The 23,226-nt window shown below is 43.4% G+C and overlaps 1 protein-coding gene and 1 long non-coding RNA gene across 2 annotated transcripts; one reads left to right on the top strand and one right to left on the bottom strand.

Moving 5' to 3' along the window:
- Nucleotides 1–474: 474 nt before the first annotated feature.
- LOC123091538 (uncharacterized) lies at nt 475–3,698 on the bottom strand. Its single transcript, XM_044513074.1, has 3 exons — nt 2,010–3,698; nt 1,446–1,678; nt 475–1,355 (listed from the first exon to the last, which is right to left on the bottom strand). Exons 1-3 carry the CDS (start codon nt 3,562–3,564, stop codon nt 780–782), a joined length of 2,364 nt encoding a protein of 787 aa, XP_044369009.1. The 5' UTR covers nt 3,565–3,698; the 3' UTR covers nt 475–779.
- Nucleotides 3,699–5,274: 1,576 nt separating this feature from the next.
- LOC123094653 (uncharacterized) lies at nt 5,275–6,718 on the top strand. Its single transcript, XR_006445903.1, has 3 exons — nt 5,275–5,578; nt 5,738–5,831; nt 6,471–6,718. It is a non-coding gene; the product is annotated as an uncharacterized lncRNA (long non-coding RNA).
- The last annotated feature ends 16,508 nt before the right edge of the window (nt 6,719–23,226 follow it).

Here is a 23,226-nt window from a genome sequence, read left to right as displayed (position 1 = left end):
AACATGTATATCCAGGACAGATGGATGTTGGATGTTTATCCATTTCTACTTAGGCAGGCTAGCATGTGCTCATATTTAAACTGGAACGGGAGCATCTGTACCAAGAGCTGCTTTTGTATAATTGCATTCAGACAAATTAGATTAACGCAAACTCAGAATAAGGGATAAATCTCACGGATGCCATCAACCAAGGAATGGAAGAAGCTAATCCCAATGAACTAAAGCTGGGCAGGGAGATTACTCACCATCGAAAGAGCCAATCTGGAAGATTTTATTCGAGAGAAATAGCCATATGCTCCAAACTAAAATAGGCATGCAAGCTGCTGCATGCCCCCAAACTGCGCAGCTATTCTCTTGGGGAATGATAGTACAACGAGAGCAACTTAACTAAACACACACACACACACACACACACACACACAAAATCAGACAAGACAGCTGGCTAATCTAAACAGGAATATACTTCACGCGACAAAACCTAAAGAGTTACAGTGGATACACAAATACTTAGATGGTGACATTAGTTAGTGTCGACAACATAACTTGCTGTCCATAAACGAATAGTTGAGAACTTAAATAGCTAATTGGTACAAACATAGTGAGGACAATTCACCAACCAAAATGAACAGAGCAAAGTTTTGCTTGCTGTTGGCCTGTCGCTTCATGACTCCCAGTCATACACGTCCTGCATCACTTCTTTTGTCGACCTTCAAGCAGCCAGCCCTCTTTTGTGATATCTTCCTTCTTCGTAACCAGACAGGACCAAGCAACAGTAATCTCTACCTCAGCGTCCCCAAGCTTACATTTCTTCTGACATGCATTGAAATAATCGGGTGCAAAGACGACTTCCCCAAGCTTACATTAGTTTCTGAAACGATATCACCAGATGCACAGTAACTCTGCAAGACGACTTCCAGGCTGCCTCGAATTTCTACAGAAACAACATGCCTTGAGAGACGAAGGTAACCATCTGAAGCCCTAGGCATTGCTCCACGACGGGAATCAAGCAGCACCACTTCCTCAGGACTGGAAATGTCTTGACCATCAATGACCTCGACTGGTGCGAAGCAAACAACTCTACCTCCATATTTGGAAGGCCATGATCCCCCTTTGACACGGATACCCAAGATCGTGGCCTGGACTGTTTCCTGAATCACCTCCAAACTTAACTCAGCTGTACAGAAGCAGTTTGTAAAGCTGATGGTACCCTTTCCTGCATGGTAATTTCGCATACAAGTGATCAATGCTCTATCTTGAGACACTGTGCTGCCTCTTAGTTTCAGTTTGATTTCAAGGATAACACCATCTTCAAACACAATTGCACGAGAGGGGCCGGTCAAGCACAAGTAAGGATGCTGCAAGCACCAATTAGCCACTAATCAACAAGAGGGCCAAGGTAAAGCATATACCCGAAAGTAAATGAAGAGCAGAGATAGTGCACGTACATCTTTCTCGACTATCTGGCACTTGTTCCGGTCACAAGCAAACAGAAGGTTACGATTGTGATCCATGGTGTCCCGGACAGCAACCACGCCGTACACGGGCAATGGCCATTCCAATCCACCTTTTATATCCGCGAGTTTGACTGAAATGATCTGCAGGGTGGGCGGGAATCCAACACCGTATGACTTGGTGGTACCAGGTTGCAAGTGTGCAAACTGCATGGAACTCAACATCGCTGCATTGTATCCAATCAAGGGAAATTAAGTTGTGTTAGGAATCTTTCTAAAATGAACACGTACTCCAGCCGTTCCTAAATATAAGTCTTTTTAGAGATTCCAACATGGACTACATACGGAGCAAAATGAGTGAATCTTCACTTTAAAGTATGTCTATATATACATCCGTATGTAGTCCATATTGAAATCTCTAGAAAGACTTATATTTAGAAACGGAGGGTGTAGATACTAACTATATTAAATAGCTATCTTCCCTTGTCTAAAGGAAAGACGATCCAAGTTTAATTAAAAAAAACAGTGAGAAAGCATGCAGGATACTTATTTACTCACTCGTGTCTCCGAAGTAACCATGGTGAGCCCATTCCTTGTTCCGGGCCTCAGCGTACAGGGCGAAATCATTCTCCTCGCTGGCCATCTCCATGGCCTCCATGTCTAACTGCTCGATTGATTTGCCGCTGTCCATCTTATCAACATTACCATAAGCTGTGTCGGTGGGAACAGGATCTGCAGCTTCAAGTAACAGCTTGTCTTGTTTGAATGTGGTAGCGAGCCGCTCATCAACATCAATATCGTTGCAGCTGTCACTTTTAGTGATGGTGGGAGTGAGATCTGCAGCTCCAAGTAACAGCTTGTCTGATCTGAATGTGGTAGCGAGCCGCTCATCAACATCAACATCGTTGCTGCTGTCACTTTTGGTGATGGTGGGAATGAGATCTGCTGCTTCGACATCGGATTTGGTCCGCTCGATCATATGCTGATCGAATGTGGTAGCAAGCCGATCATCAACATCAACATCACCATTGTCGCCATTTTCACTTTTGGTGATGGTGGGAGTGAGATCTGTAGCTTTGACGTTGGATTTGGTCCATTCGATCATGTGTGGATCACTACTCTGGATCCCAGGGCGGCAAGGAAGAAATTGAGACTGCTGCTGCTTGCCGGATTCCCCTCCCATCCCAGCCTCACAAGGCAATGGACCAATCACCTGCTTCTCCAAAAAACTGTCTTCCATCCCAACCCCAGTCAACTGCTTTCGCTCTACCTCATGCGCCCGAGCACATTTGAGTACCCGGCTGGCAGCTTCTGTGTCCCCCCGCAGAAGAAGGTCCATTTTACGTTTTGCTTCACTTAGCCTGGTATGCAAAGCTGCCACCTCTTTGGTACCCGCCACCCCTTTGATCCGCAGCTGTTTGGAGTTATCAAGCTCTTCACCGTAGAAGCATCTGCGTGCATCCTTCAGTTCGTTAAGCACCTGCATATAGGATTCGATCTCCAAAAGAAGTAGAGAGCATGGTATCTCCTGGGTCCCCAGAACCGTGACCTGTTCCTCCGAGACAGGAAATTTGCCACCATCCATCTCATCCTTTGTCTCATGACCACCACCATCCAATATGTCCGACTTGTTAGCCCTATCCTTGAGCAGCTGCTGGGTCTCCTTATCATCAGTCTCCAGAACCATGCCCGGATCCCACAAGAGGGGTTTGCCTCTGTCCTCCAACCATTCCTTATCCTTATCCTCATTACTACTAGCATCAGCATCATAGTCTTTCACCACTTCAGGAATTATGGCTGGCAACGCAGCAGACCTGACCGTGTTTTGTTCCTGTCTGTTTTCTTCAATGGCATTCAACAAAGCAAGTTGTTCATCAGGTGGAGCGCTGACGGGTATAGTCCAAAGCATTTTCTCCTGTCTCTCCAGTTGCATCGACCCCTCCAAGCTCTCATCTTCGAACGTAGGGATAACTGGAACCTCGCCTTTGTCCTCATTCTTCCTACGAAAATGACGAGAAAGAGGATCTGGAACCTTACTCTGGATCTCAGGGCCGCGAGAATGACCTTCAGATTGCTGCCCCACGAACTTGCCGTAGTCCCCTACCATCTCCATCTCACGAGTCGTCCTCGCCTCGACTTTTCCCCCGCTGACACCGACCGTCGCGCTTCTTTTGTGTTAGAACAGGGGATCGCCGCCGCCCGGTCCTATCTTAGGGTTTCTACGACAGAGGCAGGTCCGAGTGATATGATCTCTTAGAAAATCCCGATGGGAGATTCTTTTTTTTTTAGGCAATCTCGCGAAGCTTTTATTTAACTCGTCACAATGTTTACAGGGACGAAAGAAAGATCACTCGGGTTGCCTAACCACACACGGCGGCCAACCCCAAGTGAGAGAGCATGCTTCGCTAAATTGTGAGCCTCGACATTCGAGCTCCTAAATTCATGGCTAAAAGAACAAATAGCAAAAAACTTGGATCGATCTACAATCTCCCTAATGATGGCACCATAGGCCGCTGCACTCCCCTGTTTGATATCATCAATAACGTTTTTGCAGTCCGAGGGCACCGAGATCCTGTGCTCGTAGAGGTCGTCCGCTAAAGCGAGTGACTCCCGAACTGCCAAGGCCTCAAGCGTCGTGGGATCGTCCAAACCCTGGAAGGTAATCATGGATGCGCCTAAAAAACTCCATGCCGGTCCCTACACACCGCTGAAACCGCGCCGACCGGTCTGTTTGTCATCAACGCTGCGTCGATGTTGACCTTGCAGGTTCCTTCCCCGGGTGGCACCCATTGGCTCGAACGCGGCTGCTTAGCTGTAGGGTTTCCATGTGGTTTAGCTAGGACCTGGAGATCATTGATGAAAGAGATCACGAATGCATTAGTTGAGTATGGTGTTTGGTGCACTTCTTCATGAATCAACTTTCTCCTGGAGCTCCAAATCGCCCACAAAGTGACACCGAGCCTTGTGAAGTCGGCATACGATAATGAATTCCCCATAGTGAACAGCCATGCCTTTGCGCTTGGATAGTCGCAGGTGCTCATCCGCACCACCAAGGAGTCAGGTGCCAAGGCCCATGTGCTTCTCGCCATTGTGCAATCAAGCAAAGCATGCCTCCAGGAGTCCGCCGCCCCGCACATCGGGCACGCCGGCGAGGTAGCCATATTGCGGTGGTGCAGAATATCATACGTGGGTATAGACTCCCTTGCCAAACGCCACAAAAACACCCGGATCTTGTTAGGAACTTGTGTGTGCCAGAGAGATGACCAACTATTGCTCTCCTCGGTGCTGGACGGGCCCTCGGTACCGTATAGCCAGTTCTCTCGACTGAGCTTTGTATTTTGGATCATGTGATATGCAGAGCGGACAGTGAAATTCCCTCTCTTTTCTCTGCTCCAGGCCCAGAAGTCGTCAACTCTCCTTGTTGATAGAGGCAAAGGTGTCCCGTCTTTCGATGAGATGATGGATATCGCTTTGGTGGAAGTCGACTTTGACGATCCGACTACGAACGTGCGAGGACGTCGCGCCTTAGCAATCGCTAAACCAACTCCGAGAGGTTATTGACCACGCCGGAGCACGATCAACCTGACCACGAGGGTCTGTTTCCTGCGAGCAAACGAAGAACAAGCAAGAAACTGAGATTGCAATCTGGATATTGCGAATATAAGATGAAAGCTTTATTGATCAAGGGGGAGCAACTACAATAGAAAACAGCCTTGTGGTACAAAAATAGAAAAAGTCGACCTGGACCGTCGGATCCAACATGGATGGCCCATATTCTAGTGGGGGATCTGTGCGCTCTTGTTTACAGAATACCCCCTCATTTCCAGTTATTTTACTCCCGATCTCCTCATGTTTTTGACTGGTCGTGTCCTTCTTCTTCCAAATCGAGTCACAACGGCTGAGCTCCAGCAAATCCCTAACCCTAATGGCTTGCAGATGGCGACGGCGGCGTAGATCCTGTACCTAGCCGGGCTAGTTTGTCTGCTGGGGGAAGCTTCCCATCTCTGCCCCAAGCTGTACCTAGCTGTGCTACAAGAGGAATCCTGGTCGTCTCGCCGCCGGCGGTCGGACTGCCCGGGCGGACCTCTCCTGTTCGGCGCCGCGACGTTGGCTGAGCGAATCTCCAGGTACTATTCCCCAATGCCGATTTACCATTTGTCTTACCCCCAGTACAATCGACAAGATCTAGAGGTGGTGTATTCCATGGCTGATATTGCTCTAACGCTACAGATTTGCAGGCATCATTGCCATTGCAACAAACTAAACTCCATGTGTGTTTTTCCCAGTAGGTCAACTCCACAAGGCTCCCCCTCCCCTTGTGTGCCTAGCTCCGACATCTGCTGACGACAGAGAAGAAATCTTGAGTCTTCACGAAAGCAGGTTTGCCATGCTCTGAATTACTTCTGTTGTTGTCTACACTGGAGTAAGAGTGAAATGGGACCTCATCAAACATAGCACTCTTCATTGAACATCTCTAGTTGTATATGGGTTCACTGCCATTTTGCTCTAGGCTCACATAATTTCCTGCAATATGAGATCCCCGTCCTAAATATCTATGAGCAGTCAACACAATCAGACCTTGAACAACCACAAAATTATTCTTAAACGAAATGTGGCTGCATGCTAGTTAACATGTAGTCATGGTTGGCAATGTCCAATTCAGGAAGCAGTTTATATGGTCTCTGTTTTATCAAAAAAATGTTATATGAAAATATGGGTATTTTCCCCTTTTGACCCTTACAGAAATGAATCGCCCATAAATACATATAATATTTGTTCTAGATTTTTTTTGAACATGTTTGTTCTAGATAGTAACAATACCCAAATGATTTAGCTGGTTATATTGCATTAGAATCATTTTTCCACTAACATGTTCGAGAAAACGCTGTAGGAGATTCCATCTCAATCTCCCCTGTGGAAATAATTATACCTGATCAAATATTTTAAGTATGGATGTGTGAGACTTACACGGTCTTGTGCTCGAACTGATTCAGATTTTGTTTTGTGTCATCTTTCCAGCACATCAACCTCCATGAGCAAGAAGTACCAACACTGAAGATGGTCATGTCCATGCTGCCAGATTACGAGGAGAGAGCAAGTCTTGCTTGCAGCCAAACCCGCTGTAACTGAGTGGTCTATCGACTTGTAGCTCATGGACCAGTCCTCACTGAGAATTGATGAGAATTATGTAATTGTGTATATGGTACTGTAGTTGTTAACCTGTTGTATGTGTGTTCCTACTTATTAATTCTCCCTGTTTCGCTTCCTGTGTTCCTGCATATAAGAGCTATTGTGTTTGGATGATAGATTTTTCTACTTGAGTCACTTCTGTTCATTTGATTACCGATTATGTGTGGGATGGTCCAGCTTGACATATACTTGAATGAGATGACTTCAATTTTATTTGTATACAAATATTGTGATATATATTGACAATTTTTTAGGGGCCAACAAGTTCAATTTTCATGGGTAATCAGTGAGACGGAGCCTCAACGTTGAGGGGATTTGAAAATTAGTCTTATCAACTGAGGACAAAACGATTGAATATGAGAAAGTTGGGGTCATTACTGTAAAAGCCATGTTTTATATGCATACATTATCAGGGGTTTTTCCATAAAATGTCCATTAAGTGTCTGGGATGTCTCCCCTAGAATATGGGCCATCCATGTTGGATCCGACGGACCAGATCAGTTTTTTCTATTTTTGTACCACAAGGCTGTTTTCTATTGTAGTTGCTCCCTGATCAAGGTGGGGTTCTGTGACGCCTTTATCTGGTTGTTGAACACAAACGAAGTACGCGAAGTTGCAGCTATGGCGAACTTTAATCTAAACAAAACCCGAAGTCTAAATGGTGCCCTAAGGGCTGTATATATGGAGGAAGAGGGGGGAATTTCGTGGCCCTTGGTAGAGGGGTCCGAAATCAACCCTGTCTCTTGTTTCCCCACACATACGGACTCTAAAAATAGCCTATACTTATGTATTTCGAAATTACAAGGGCCTGGCCCAATAATAAGGTGACGCAGCACCTAGAATAGCCTCGGGACGAAATTTATGAAGTGGCATCTTGTATATTTCGTCCAAGGCTTCATGCACCCATTATAGTGGCTTCAAAGTCCTGAAATCATCACTTGTAACTCCGTTCTTGTTCTTGCTCCAATGTTCATCCTTCTCCAAGCTAGGCCCTTCATTTGTAAGCAAAACAAATGTATCCAATTTAGGCAGCATCATATTCTCATGAACATTAGAATCATTACCAAGAAACGAAAGTACCTGATAATTTAATTGGCGTGCGCGAGCTCTAGTAATTGGTCCCGTATATGTAGCAGTAGGGGCTGTGGGTGTAACAATGGTATTGATGTCCTCATCATCCTCCCCTTCTTGAAATGATGTCGTCCTCGACGGAAGCTCATCTTCCTCACCCAAATAAGGCTTCAAATCTGCAATGTTAAAAGTGGGACTAACCCCAAAATCTGCAGGCAGCTCAAGTTTGTATGCATTATCATTTATTTTCTCTAATACCTTAAAGGGACCATCAGCACGTGGCATTAGCTTTGATTTGCGCAAATCAGGAAATCTATCTTTACGCAAATGTAACCAAACAAGATCTCCAGGTGCAAACACAACATGTTTTCTACCCTTATCTCCAGCAAGTTTATATTTAGCATTCATACGCTCAATGTTTTCCTTAGTTAACTCATGCATTTTTAAAACCAATTCAGCACGTTGTTTAGCATCAAAATTAACCTTCTCCAAAGATGGAAGAGGCAACAAATCAATAGGTGCACGAGGTAGGAAACCATACACAACTTCAAAAAGGCACATCTTAGTAGTAGAATGCAATGAACGATTATAAGCAAATTCAATATGAGGCAAGCATTCCTCCCACATTTTCTTATTATTCTTCAAAACAGCCCTAAGCATAGTAGACAATATTCTATTGACTACTTCAGTTTGTCCATCAGTTTGGGGGTGACAAGTAGTACTAAAAAGCAGTTTAGTCCCCAACTTAGCCCATAAACATCTCCAAAAGTGGCTAAGAAATTTAGTATCACGATCTGAAACAATAGTATTTGGCACACCATGCAAGCGAATAATTTCACAAAAGAACAAATCAGCAACATTAACAGCATCATCGCTTTTATGACATGGTATAAAGTGTGCCATTTTCGAGAATCTATCCACGACAACAAATATGATATCCCTCCCTTTCTTTGTTCGAGGTAAACCTAAAACAAAGTCCATAGATATATCCTCCCAAGGAACACTAGGTACAGGCAAAGGCATATATAAACCATGAGGATTGAGTCGTGACTTAGCTTTTTGACATGTAGTGCAGCGAGCAATAAAACGCTCAACATCCCGTCTCATCTTTGGCCAAAAGAAATGTGTAGCAAGTACGTCCTTTGTCTTCTTCACGCCAAAGTGTCCCATTAATCCTCCTCCATGCGCCTCCTGCAACAACAAAAGACGAACAGAGCTAGCTGGAATGCATAGCTTGTTAGCACGAAACACAAATCCATCATTAACGACGAACTTGTTCCACATTTTTCCTTCTTTACAATTCTGCATTACATCTTTAAAATCATCATCATGCACATATTGATCTTTGATGGTCTCCAAACCAAATATTTGGAAGTCAAGTTGTGAAAGCATAGTATAGCGATGAGACAATGCATCAGCAATAACATTTTCTTTTCCCTTCTTGTGTTTAATGACATAAGGGAAAGTCTCAATGAATTCAACCCATTTAGCATGTCTACGATTCAGTTTAGCTTGACTTTTAATATGTTTCAAAGATTCATGATCAGAATGTATAACAAATTCTTTGGGCCATAAATAATTTTGCCATGTTTCTAAAGTCCGAACAAGAGCATATAATTCTTTATCATAAGTAGAATAATTCAGACTAGGCCCACTCAATTTTTCAGAAAAGTATGCAACAGGTTTGCCATCTTGTAATAACACACCTCCTAATCCAATTCCACTAGCATCACATTCAAGCTCAAAAGTCTTATTAAAATCAGGAAGTTGGAGTAAAGGAGCATGTGTCAACTTATCTTTCAATGCCGTGAAGGCTTCTTCCTGTGCGGTACCCCAAAAAAAGGCACATTCTTCTTTGTAAGCTCATTGAGAGGTGCAGCAATGGTGCTGAAATCTCTCACAAAACGCCTATAGAATCCAGCAAGGCCAAGAAAACTCCTCACTTGTGTGACCGTTTTGGGCTGCGGCCAACTCTCAATAGCTTCAATCTTGGCTTTATCAACTTCAATTCCCTGTGGAGTAACAACATAGCCAAGAAAAGACACTCGGTCGGTGCAAAAGGTGCACTTCCCAAGGTTACCAAACAAACGTGCATCACGTAGAGCAATAAAAACAGCACGTAAATGTTCCAAATGTTCTTCCAAAGATCTGCTATAAATCAATATGTCATCAAAGTAAACTACCACAAATCGTCCAATGAAAGCACGTAAAACTTCGTTCATTAATCTCATGAAAGTACTAGGTGCATTAGTTAACCCAAAAGGCATGACTAACCACTCATATAATCCAAACTTAGTTTTAAATGATGTTTTCTATTCATCTCCCAATTTCATACGAATTTGATGGTATCCACTACGCAAATCAACTTTGGAGAATATTGTAGAGCCACTCAATTCATCAAGCATATCATCTAGCCTAGGAATAGGATGACGATAATGAATAGTAATATTATTAATGCCTCTACAATCAACACACATACGTGATGTACCATCCTTTTTCGGCACTAGAATAATAGGAACATCACAAGGACTAAGGGATTCGCGTATATAACCTTTGTCGAGAAGTTCTTGTACTTGATGCATAATCTCCTTCGTCTCCTCTGGATTGGTACGATATGGTGCACGGTTTGGCAGTGAAGCACCGGGAATTAAGTCAATCTGATGCTCAATCCCTCGAATAGGCGGTAATCTCGGTGGCACGTCTTGTGGAAAGACGTCAGCGAATTCCTGCAAAATGTTAGTGACAGCAGGAGGCAAAGAGGAAGGCACGTCCTCGAATGAAAATAATGCCTCTTTGCACACAAAAGCATAGCAAACAGATTTGCTGAAATCTAGCTCATTAATATCAAATTTGGTGGCAAATAAACATGCACTTTTCAATTTAATTTCAAAAGCAACACTAGATGGTTTATTATTAGGCTTCATTTGTTGCTCAAATTCTTTTGCCACAATCTGATTTTCACTCTTATTCTTCTCCTGTTTTGCTTTATTAGCTCTATTAATATCATCTTTCAAAATGGAATCAGAAGTCATAGGAAGCAAAGTAATATTTTTATCCTTATGAACAAGAGTATAGTGATTGTTTCTACCATGGTGTACAGAATTTTTATCAAATTGCCATGGTCTACCAAGTAACAAGGAACATGCTTGCATAGGTACCACATCACAATCAACATAATCAGCATATGTAGAGATACTAAAATGCACACGAACAGTACGTGTTACCTTAACCTTGCCGCTGTTGTTGAACCATTGGATGTAGTAAGGATGTGGATGTGGTCTTGTGGTGAGAGAAAGCTTCTCCACCATCTCCATGCTAGCCAAGTTGTTGCAACTCCCTCCGTCTATGATGACGCGCACAGAACGTTCCTTCATAACTCCCTTGGTATGGAACAAATTGTGCCTCTGATTTTGCTCAGCTTGTGTGACCTGCACACTCAAAACACGTTGAGCAACTAAACATTCATGCCTGTCAGCGTCTTCAGGAGCCATGTATTGCGTCTCATGATCAAAATCATCTCCACCATGTTCTTCACGTGTAATAAGAGCCAAAGTCTCCTCATCATAGTCACTAGCGGACTCATATCCACCACCCTCGGTAGCAATCATCACACGCAGAGATTTGCATTCTCTCGCATAATGACCTCCTCCCTTACAACGACGACAAATAATATCACTTGTGTGCCTTGTTGATGCCATGGAAGAAGAAGAACTCTGTGCAGGCCCGGCAGGTGCGCTCTTGGCAGATAATGGTGGTTGTGCTTGTTTTCTTGTATCACGGCTGGAGGAGGCACCTGATTGAGGTGCTGGTGCAGTTGAAGTAGAAGATGCACGCGGTGTCCATGATGAAGGTCGGCCTGCAGAAAAGTTAGTTCGCGCCAATGGTTGTCGATCCTGCACTTCACGTTCAGCTTTACAAGCAAGATGGAATAAACGAGTGGTATTAGTATACTCCTTATAGTCTAGAATGGTCTGAATCTCTCTATTTAATCCACCCAGAAAACGTGCAAGCATAGCTTCATTCTCCTCAACAATACCACATCGAATCATGCCAGTTTGTAATTCCTGATAATATTCTTCTACAGAATTTTTCCCTTGTCTTAAACGCTGCAATTTTTGAAGCAATTCATGTTGATAATATGGTGGAACCCAACGCGTACGCATAGCAGTTTTCAAAGCATCCCAAGTAGTTGGAATAGGATATAATCTACAATGTTCAGACCACCAGACACATGCAAAACTAGTGAAAGCACAAACAGCAGCAGCAACCCGTCTCTCCTCAGGATATTGTAAACATGTAAATCGTTGTTCAGTTTCTAACTCCCAAGTAAGATATATATCAGGAACATATCTACCCTCAAATGGTGGAATATTCAATTTCAGTTTAGGAATATGGACATCATCTCGTACCTGAGGTGGTGGTGCAGGCCTACCATTACGAATATATACCTGAGGTCGACCTGCTGGTGGTGGTGCTGGTGGCTGCACGTAGTTCGGATTTTGATCAACCTCATCCTCATAATCGCCCGCATACTCATCATCCTCCTGGGTACCAGCAGCAGCAGTAGCACGAGCCAAAGAAGCATCAACAACAGGAACAGCAGCACCAGAAGTTTGGCCATCCTCAATAGGAACACGCTTCGCTCGTCCATACTGATTCGGAAGGAGACGTTGTTGTTGTTGTTGCAGAGGTGCGATAGGTGCAGCCAGCGGTGGTGGTGGAAAACGCGCGAGAAATTCATTAAACTTGCTATCAAGCTTTGTTTCGAACGTCTTCTCAATGCCATCTACCTTCTCCATGGCCTCGTCAAATCTGTTTAGCACATCTTGCACCTGTCCACTCATCATTTGCTGAAATTTATCATGTAGTTGTTTGTTCGTCAGGTTCTCCCAATCAGTCTCATCGGCTTGTGATCCTACCATGGTTAGCAGCAAATAGAAACACACAAGAATATGATCCTACAGACTACTAAGAAGTGGTGGTGGTGTATCACAAACCCGTCAAGCAAATCTCAAATTCTTACCAGTTCTTACCCAGCAACAGGTGGTGATCGGCAACCGTTGTAGTCAAAACTCTCAAAGCTTGGATAGAGCGATTACCAGGGAGAGTCAAATGCACGACGTAGATGTATATGGAGCTGGGAAGGCTTATAATATGGTAGCAAAAAAGAATCAGCAATAATCAATTCAGAGATGCAAAGTTGAATAAACGCTCAACGACGGTACTGTGCTGGTCCTAGGCTAGACTGTACTAGAGACGCGAGCCTAGAACACTAACAAAATCACGGCGCTGCACGGAAACAAGGGAAAAGCACACTCTGGATTTTTTTTTCGCTCTTTTTTTTGCGCTGTTTTTTTTGCGCTGCTTTTTTTTGGCGAAAAATCACTATAATGGCGAGTGTCTCAAAACTCTTCCTAGGTCAAACTGATAGGATGGGCACGAAATTTTTTTTGACCAATTTTTTTTTCGATTGCCTGGACCCAAAAACTGGAAACGGGTCAAAAAAACTTTCTATAACGGCGACTGTCTCAATACGCTTAGAAACACCTAAAAATAGGATAGCCAGAAAAATTTTCGACAAATGCGTTTTCGAAAAATTTTGGGCCTAAACGGAGGGTGGTTTCCAGACTCTTTTTTTTTTCCGAAACCTACTCCGGTAAGGAAACACGAATTGGAATCTAGATGGATCTCGAAAACAAACCTAATATGACAAGAACTCAGATTGGTGGTGGATATATGGTGGTAGATGGCAGCGGTGGTGGTATATGACAGCGGTGGTGGTATATGGATATGGATTCGAAGCGGTGGCGGATAAGCGGTGGTGGTAGATGGCAGGGGCGATGATGATGGTGCGGCGGCGGCGTGACAACTTATGACCAGAACTCGAAACTCTAAAAGACTAGACTCTAAGACCAGCAACTAGACACGACGATGCAACCGCAAATTCAACAAAGCAAAACCCTAAAAAGATTATGCAATGGCTCAGACTGGTTCGGATATGATGAACTAACCCTAATTTTTTTGGCTTTTTCGTGGACTATAGGTATGAAGAAAAGACTCGATCTAAACTACGAAAAACTGTAAAATCTCACTGAGCAATCTGGAAATCTGATACCACTTGATAGAGGCAAAGGTGTCCCGTCTTTCGATGAGATGATGGATATCGCTTTGGTGGAAGTCGACTTTGACGATCCGACTACGAACGTGCGAGGACGTCGCACCTTAGCAATCGCTAAACCAACTCCGAGAGGTTATTGACCACGCCGGAGCACGATCAACCTGACCACGAGGGTCTGTTTCCTGCGAGCAAACGAAGAACAAGCAAGAAACTGAGATTGCAATCTGGATATTGCAAATATAAGATGAAAGCTTTATTGATCAAGGTGGGGTTCTGTGACGCCTTTGTCTGGTTGTTGAACACAAACGAAGTACGCGAAGTTGCAGCTATGGCGAACTTTAATCTAAACAAAACCCAAAGTCTAAACGGTGCCCTAAGGGCTGTATATATGGAGGAAGAGGGGGGAATTTCGTGGCCCTTGGTAGAGGGGTCCGAAAATCAACCCTATCTCTTGTTTCCCCACACATACGGACTCTAAAAATAGCCTATACTTATGTATTTCGAAATTACAAGGGCCTGGCCCAATAATAAGGTGACGCAGCACCTAGAATAGCCTCGGGACGAAATTTATGAAGTGGCATCTTGTATATTTCGTCCAAGGCTTCATGCACCCATTATGGTGGCTTCAAAGTCCTGAAATCATCACTTGTAACTCCGTTCTTGTTCTTGCTCCAATGTTCATCCTTCTCCAAGCTAGGCCCTTCATTTGTAAGCAAAACAAATGTATCCAATTTAGGCAGCATCATATTCTCATGAACATTAGAATCATTACCAAGAAACGAAAGTACCTGATAATTTAATTGGCGTGCGCGAGCTCTAGTAATTGGTCCCGTATATGTAGCAGTAGGGGCTGTGGGTGTAACAATGGTATTGATGTCCTCATCACTTGTACACAAGGGAATCTTGAGTATGGCTTCCGCATCAATGGGAATGAAAACCGTACGAACCAGATCGACTCTCCATGATGACGTTGTTTGGTCGATCAGCTCATGCACTCAGGTGGGAGGGTTGGCAACCAACGAGGTTATGGGCCTCAAAACTTCCTGCCGTGGGATCCAATTGTGTTCCCAGATCATCGTGCTCTCTCCTGTCCCGATCCTACTTATGACTCCTTGCTTCATTATATCTCTTCCATCAATAATATCACGCCAAATATGTGAAGGGTGCACACCCAGCTCGGCCTCAAGCAGCCCTGTAATAGGAAAATATGCGGCTTTCAGAATTAAAGAGCTAAGAGTATTCAGATTGTTTAGCACTCTCCATGCCTGCCTCGCCAGTAAAGCAAGATTAAAGATCTCGAGATCGCGGAATCCCAGGCCTCCCATGTGTTTAGGTCTTGTCATGATCTCCCATGATACCCACGCTGGTTTCCGCTTGCCCTGCTTACTGCCCCACCAGAACTACCTTATGATGGATGTAATGTTCTCACAAAGCCCCCTTGGTAACCTGAAGCATGCCATAGAGTAAACCGGGATTGCCTGAGCAAAAGATTTGATTAAGACTTCCTTCCCTGCAGTAGAAAGGAGCTTCTCCATCCATCCCTTGACCTTCTCCCACACACGGTCTCGAAGATATCCCAATGGGAGATGGTTATATGAACCGTCTCACGCTCAGTCTGGTCTGGCCCAGTAGGTTGAGACGCACCAGGCCTCTGTTCTTTTCTAGGGGAGCGCCGAAGCCCACGCGCCCCACCTCATGGGCCGGCCCATTATTCGATTCCTTCCCAATCGCGCTTCCTCGAAAAAACAAAGATCGCTCTCGATCGCACTCCCTCAAAATAGTTTTCTTTTTTGCCAAAATCCCTTAAACGAGTTTATCAATTTTGAAGGAAAAAATGAAAACGATCATAGATTTTGAAAGAACAATTCATCGATTTTGAAACAAAAAGTTGCCAGTTTTCAAAAAAATGTCCATCGGTTTTGAAAATAAGGTCCATCAATTTGGAAAAAAGTTCATCAACGTTGAAAAAAAGTTCATCAGTTTTGAAAAACAATCATTGATTTTGAAACAAAAAATCGTCAATTTTTAAGAAATTTCATCGGTTTTGAAAAAAGGTCCATCAATTTTGAAACCCAAAAACGCGTCAATTTTCAAAAAGGATCACCATATTTAAAAAAACTTCATTGATTTTGAAAAAAAATCATTGTTTTTATAAAAAGTTAATTGATTTTGGATAAAAGTCCTTTTTTTAAAAGTGTGTTCAATTTAGGAAAAAAAGAAGAGAATAGAAAACCGAACAAAACCGTTCCGAGTAAAAAAGACGTAAGAAGAAAAGACTGAAGAAGATGTACCTGGGGATGTTAGGTGAAGGTGGTTGGGTATTTAGTGCAACGCGCTATCGAACAGGAGGGCGCGGGTTAGAATCCGGGTGATCCCGCACTTTTTTGATTTACAATAGAAAAAAAGGAAAAGATGGGCTGAGCCCCACTACCACTCATGGGGAGCTGCTTCAGGCGTCGGTTTGCAAAAAACACTATACACTGGTGCCTGAAGCGCGACATAGATTGCCCCTTTTCGAGTGCCAACTCGGAGGGCCCAATGGTGTGTGCCTATATATTCCTTCACGGAAAACGCTATTTGGCGCTTATTACGTCAGTTGGCACGAGTTCTATATCTCGCATTAAGCGAGACTGAAGCACCTCTTGTGTTAAGCCTAAAGTATCGGGTCGGATCATTAGCGTATATTTCCAAAAAATGGGATTAAAAAGGGAACATACAAGGGATCAATCCCCACAAACTTGTTGTAGTCCCCTACCATCTCCATCTCATGAGGCGTCCTCGCCCCGACTTTTCCCCCACGGACACCAGCCGTTGCGCCTCTTTTGTGTTCTAACAGGGGATCGCCGCCGCCCGGTCCTATCTTAGGGTTTCTATGACAGAGGCAGGTCCGAGTGATATGCTCTTTTTCTTCTTTTCTTACTTGAAGAAAATCCCGATGGGAGATGGTTATATACCGTCTCACGCTCAGCCTGCCCCGGTCTAGTAGGTTGAGAGGTACCGGGCCTCTCTTCTTTTCAAGTGCCAACTCGAAGGGCCCAATGGTGCGCGCTATATATCCCTTCATAGAAAACGCTATTTGGTGCTTATAGCCTCAGTTGGTGCGAGTGCTATATCTTGCATTAAGCGAGACTGAAGCACCTCTCGCGTCGAGCCTACCATATTGGACCGACCCACTAGAGTATATTTTGCGAAAAATGGTGTTAAAAAGGTGCGCGCATGTAACGCCCCGGACACACTGCCAGTGGTCGTTACTCCTGGCGGGATCTAGACTGGCCCCACGTATCAATACTAGTCTTTTCTGCACACTTTGTCTCACTCATGCGCACCCGGGAGCAACTTCTCAGTCGGTCACCCATCCTGAAATTACTTCAAGCTAAGCATGCTTAACTTTGGAGTTTTGCCCGAATGGGCTTTCGGAAAAGAAGAAATTCCTTATTGATATGAGCAGTCTATCATCCCTATTAAGCCAGGCTATCACATACACCCCCATTCAGAGGAAACGACGTCCTCGTCGGGCCATAGGAACGTTCCCTCTTGGCACATACGTTTGTGCATCCAGTCCGGTACATGTACCATACTGTGTGCCACGACGGGTCACAAACGTCATGAACAACATGACTGCGCACCTGTCTGTAAACATCCTGTAACCGCGAGGGTCGGCTCTGATACCAACTTGTACGCCCCGGACACACCTGCCGGTGGTTGTTACTCCTGGCGGGATCTAGACTGGCCCCATAGATCAATACTAGTATTTTCTGCGCACTTTGTCCCCACTCGTGCGCATTCGGGAGCAACTTCCCGGTCAATCACCCATCCTGAAATTACTCCAAACCGTGCATGTTTAACTTTGGAGTTCTGTCCGAATGGGCTTCCGGAATAGAAGGAATTCCTTATTGATATGAGTAGTCTATCATCCCTATTAAGCAAGGCTATCACAGCGCGGGGGGTCGACCCTAGGATCTCCACGTTGCATCGCAGCATTGTTAGCCACTGCGCTAACTTCAAGTTCATGTACGATTCATAGGGTGTGGCCTACAAGAAGGAAACGAGTAGGCTTTTACACATTTTTTCTGTTTTTGTTTCTTTCTTGGTTTTCAATGTTTTTTCTATTTTTTCTCTATTTCTTCTGTTTTATTTGATTTATTTTCATTTTATTATTTTCCTTTTTCTCCTCCGGTTTTTCATTCTTATTTGCATTTTTTGTTTTATTTTTCATTTTCATTTTTTCGGTTTATTTAGTTTATTTTTTTATTTTCATTTTTTTCTTTTCTTAGTTTCTTTTTGTTTTCAATCTACATTTTTCTATATGTCAACAACATTTTCCGAATACACGTTTAACAATTTTTTTCCAATGCAAATTTAACATTTTTTTATTACATGGTCAACATTTTTCTCTATACACATTTTAACATTTTTTCATGTACTTTATTAAAAAATACAAGATTACATTTTTTATTACATGGTTAACATTTTTTCTGTACATACTTTAAACTTTTACAAATGCATGATTAACATTTATCAAATACAAGATTAATATTTTTCTAATACATGGTCAATATTTTTTCTATTTACATTTAACATTTTTTTCAAATGCTTGATTAACATTTTTTAAATGCATTATTAACTTTTATTAAACACATGGTCAACATTTTTCTTGGTTAAGATTTTTCAAATACTTGTTCAACATTTTATGAAATGTTTGATTAATATTTTTATATACATGATTAAATTTCTTTATCATTTTCTTAATACATGATTAACATATTTTCTATACACATTTAACAATTTTCAACTAGTTATTCAACATTGGTCAAATGCTTTAGTAACATTTGTATAGACATGATTAAATTTGTCTCATCATTTTTTTAAGAAATGGTCACCACTTTTTCGATACACATTAACATTTTCCAAATGCCTGCTTAACATTTTTCAAACACATGTTCAACATTTTTTCTAATGCTTGATTCACTTTTTTGTAAATACATGATCAATTTTTTTCGTGCACATTTTTTTGTATACATTTTTCATATATGTGGTAAACCTTTTCTATATACACATTTAACATTTTTCAAATGCTTTGTCAACAATTTTCAAATATTTTATATAGAGTGATTTTTGTAATATATTTATTTTGAATATTTGGAAATATAAAAAAGCAAAAAAGCAAAAAATGAAAACAAAAAAGCAAAAAACAGAAAACAAAGTTGTGGTTTTCCGCGCACCTGGGCCGGCCCAAGTCGCGGCACCCCTTCAGCGAGGGGTCCCTCTATCTCGCTGAATGCGAGACATAGGGGCGCCCCTCAGTTGGCGCATGATCCTATTCAACTCACCACGTTTAGTCTTATTAACTCGATCTACAAGCTAGTTTAATGGTCGGCCCAAAAGTGTCTGCTCGCAGGACCGATTTTGTTGACCCTCTCGGTTCCCTCTGGTTTTTGGGCTGATTTTTTCGGTATTGTTTTGACCTGGTTTTTGCTCAGGTTTTATGGTTTCCTTTCTATTTTTATTTACTTTTTGTTTTTTCTCTTTAATCTTTTTTTCAAATTCTCAAAGTGTTTCTCAAATTCGTAAACTTTTTCTTATGTTTTTGAAGTTGTTCTAATTTTTTGAATTTTTTTCCTAAAATTCTTAAACTTTTCTTCAAATTTATGAACTTTTTAAAAAATATGAACCACATTTACAATTCCACGAACCTTTTCAATTTTTATGAACCACTTTCAAATACGTGTTTTTTTCCAAATTTTTATGTTTTTTTAATTTATGATTTTTTTATATCCCTTTTCCAAAATCAACGGTCAAGTGGTCCAGCGTGGTGATCGAGCGAGTGATTGAGGGGCTCAAGCAACTACAACAGTGCAAAGCGCTAATGGATCATGGCACATCCACAATGCCCATGGGCGCCAGAGAGTATCGGGGCGCCTTAAGCACTAGTTAGGAGGTCTCGCCGGTTGTAGTTGTTTCAATCAATGGGCACATACCCTTCTCGACCTTGCGCTTGAATTCTAGAACCATTTACTTCTTTCTTTCTTCTTCTCGTCCACACAACTCGCTCCTCACCTCATTTTCTTCTTCTTCTTCTTCTTCTTCTTCTCCTTCTTCTTGGCCCCGCATGGAGAAACGCACTCCTCTTTCTTCTTCTTCTCGTCTGAAACCTAATTCATCGGAGATAGTAGATTGCTCCAGATGGCAGTTTCGTATATCTCTCCTCTTTGTCTCGTGCCTCTACTCCTATAGATTTGGGGCGCTGCTCATGGCTTTTGAAGGTTTGTCCTCTTCACGCTCGTCCCTCTTGTATTTTCTATTTTGGTGATTAGTTTCTCCATTTGCGTTCATGGTGGACATAGGCACGGATGTCCTCGTCTGCACCTTAAGATGATAGTCTTTTGTTCTTCTCGGGGTTATAAATATGAGGTAGGTGTAACGCCCTAGTGTCATGCTATAGGACCACATGCTAATGTGCCAAGTCATCATGATTAACTACTCTTGATCATCTTTGATTCATATCTCATTTCAAATTCCACTTTAAATCAAATTCAAATTGTAAGTGAAACTAAGAATTCACAAATAAGAAAACTAAAAAGTACATGTAGTGGCAAATAATCCATAGTTAATTATGGTGGAGGAAAACTATGTGACTTGTTTGCTTATCTAGAAGTTGTCACACAAAAACAGTGACTAAAACAACCACTTTAATCCATTTGCATTTAATCAAAAATCAAATGATTTCAAATATTACCCCAACCATTTTATAGCAGTGCCAAATACTGCATGGTATTTATTGAGCCAAATCCCATACTTTTACAAAAGTCATTTTGTACCAAACTATTAGCAAACTGAGAGAGAATTAAAAAGCCATAAAAAGAAAATAGAAAATGGAAAAAGTGCCCTGTGCACTTTGGCCCAGCTGCGCTACAGGATGGCCCGACCTGTTTAAGCCGGCCTTTCCCCTACCTCCCGATGCCCCATGCAAAGGCCGGCGTGCCATGGCGCCACCGACACGCGCTCACACGGCCACCGAGGGCCGTGGATGAATAAGATCCCCTCGGCGCTCTCTCTCTTCCCCGCGAACCCCAGCCCTCCTCAGATACGCCTCTCGCTCGCCCCTCGTTTTCCCACCTCTCCGGAGCATTGCCATGGACGTGCCTCGCTGAACCTCACAACCACCGCCATCCACGCGCCTCGCCGACACGTCCACAAGCTCTGCCGTGCTCCACTTCATCTTCCCTAACCCCAGCCTCAAACTCAACACCGTGGAGCCGTCGTCTTCTTCCTCGGATCCCCGCCGTCGTTCGACATTGATTTCGGCCACATCGAGCCTCCCCCGAGCCTATTTTTTCACCCGTGCAGGTCCCGGTGAGCCTCTACTTCTTTTTTCTCTCCTCTTGTCGTCACTCACGACCTCTGGCGCCGGCTCCACCATGGCCGAAGCTCGGCGTCCGCCATGAGTGGTGAGGAGCGCGCTCCCGTGCTCCTTCACTTGAACCAGTGGCACCATCGTGCTCCTTGTGCCGCTTAGATGCCGCCTAGGTGCTTAGATGGGCTGGTGGTGCCTCGCCTTGCCGTCCTCGTGGAGCTCCCAAAAGCGCTACCGCCTATCGTCGCCATAGGGCTCGTCTCCGGCCATCCTAGCTTGTGCCACCACCATAGATCGACGCGACACTCCACAGTTGTTTGAATGCGACCCCTCACGCCCGATTTGGTAGCCCCTAGCGAAGTCCCACGGTGCGACGTCGCATGTTTTGGTCGCCAGCGACATGTCGCTTGTGGGCTGATGTGTCCAGCCTAATTAGCACTAATGACCAGTCTAATTAACCCCCGAGAGACTGACAGATGGGCCCCCACATATAATTAGCCACGGGTTAGTTTAAAAGATAGTTATTTAAATCAATAAGCCAATGGTAGAAGGGGCCCACAACTTAATTACGAAAATTAGATTAGTTTAAAACCCTGTTAAACTAACAAAGACTGACCAGTGGGTCCCACTGGACCCAGTTGACCAGTTCAAAGTGCAACTAATCCCCGGGTGGTATTGGTAATTCATAAAAACATATAGCTCATTGAACTAATATCCATTCAAGTTAAATATTTCAGAAAATTCAGTGACTGGCATAGCATGGACTAGAGATGTGGACCCCTCAAAATGCTAAGGACAAAGATTGGCAAAAGTTCAAGACTCTACATTTCTATTTTAGTGATCCAAGATCACATTGAGTCCATAGGAAAAGCCAATACTATTAAAAGGGGATGATGTGTTGCTTAATGGTCTACTTGCTCAAAATGCTTAGTGATATGTTTCAAAACCCTCAACCACTTTCTCAATTCCAAATATGTCCTAAACCTAAAGTCAAACTCGGCCCCACCGATTTGATCTATCCGGCGCCATTGAGTTCCTTTGACATAGCCACTGCTAGAAGCCCTAATCAGTTCGGTCTCACCGATAGGGATTTCGGTCTCATCGAGATGGGATTGCAAACTCTCTATTTCCCTTCGTAACATTTTGGTCTCACCGAAATGAGCGATCGGTCCCACCGAGTTTGCAATGCAAACTCTATTCCCCTTTCATAACGTTTCGGTCTTACCAAAAGGAGCGATCGGTCCCATCGAGTTTGCCTGACTAACTCTCTATTTACTTATTGCTGAAATCGGTCTCACCGAGTTCATGCAATCGGTCACACCGAGATGAGCTTTGCCCTAACCCTAGCACATCGGTCCCATCGAGTTGGTCATGTCGGTCCCACCGAGAATCCTAACGCTCACATTTTGAACTGAATCGGTCTCACCGAGTTCTCCTATACGGTCTGACCGAGTTGGCTCAAATGTGTGTAATGGTTAGATTTCGTGTGGAGGCTATATACCCCCACCCCTTCTCTACTCAAGAGAGAGCCATCAGAACATGCCTACACTTCCACTACATATTTTCTGAGAGAGAACCATCTACTCATGTGTTGAGACCAAGATATTCCATTCCTACCACAAGAGTCTTGATCTCTAGCCTTCCCCAAGTTGCTTTCGACTCAAATCTTCTTTCCACCATATCCAGATCTATGAGGGAGAGTTGAGTGTTGGGCAGACTATCATTTGAAGCACAAGAGCAAGGAGTTCATCATCAATACACCATCTATTACCTTTTGGAGAGTGGTGTCTACTAGATTGGTTAGGTGTCACTTGGGAGCCTTCAACAAGATTGCGGAGTGAACCAAGGAGTTTGTAAGGGCAAGGAGATCGCCTAGTTCGTGAAGATCTACCCGAGTGAGGCAAGTCCTTCATGGACGATGGCCATGGTGGGATAGACAAGGTTGCTTCTTCGTGGACCCTTTGTGGGTGGAGCCCTCCGTGGACTTACGGAGCCGTTACCCTTCGTGGGTTGAAGTCTCCATCAACGTGGACGTACGATAG

This window comes from Triticum aestivum, chromosome 4B (genome assembly GCF_018294505.1).
Source record: "Triticum aestivum cultivar Chinese Spring chromosome 4B, IWGSC CS RefSeq v2.1, whole genome shotgun sequence".
In the NCBI taxonomy this organism is placed as follows: Eukaryota; Viridiplantae; Streptophyta; class Magnoliopsida; order Poales; family Poaceae; genus Triticum; species Triticum aestivum.
Note: the sequence above shows the minus strand (reverse complement) of the source record. Positions and strands in the feature narration are given on the sequence as shown.

Excerpts from the sequence above, each read along its gene's own strand:
- LOC123091538 (XM_044513074.1), bottom strand. The coding sequence starts at position 3,564 with ATGGAGATGGTAGGGGACTACGGCAAGTTCGTGGGGCAGCAATCTGAA. Across the intron at positions 1,679-2,009 it reads TGGTTACTTCGGAGACACGA|CGATGTTGAGTTCCATGCAG; the intron begins GTGAGTAAATAA and ends GATACAATGCAG. Across the intron at positions 1,356-1,445 it reads GCCAGATAGTCGAGAAAGAT|CATCCTTACTTGTGCTTGAC; the intron begins GTACGTGCACTA and ends TGGTGCTTGCAG.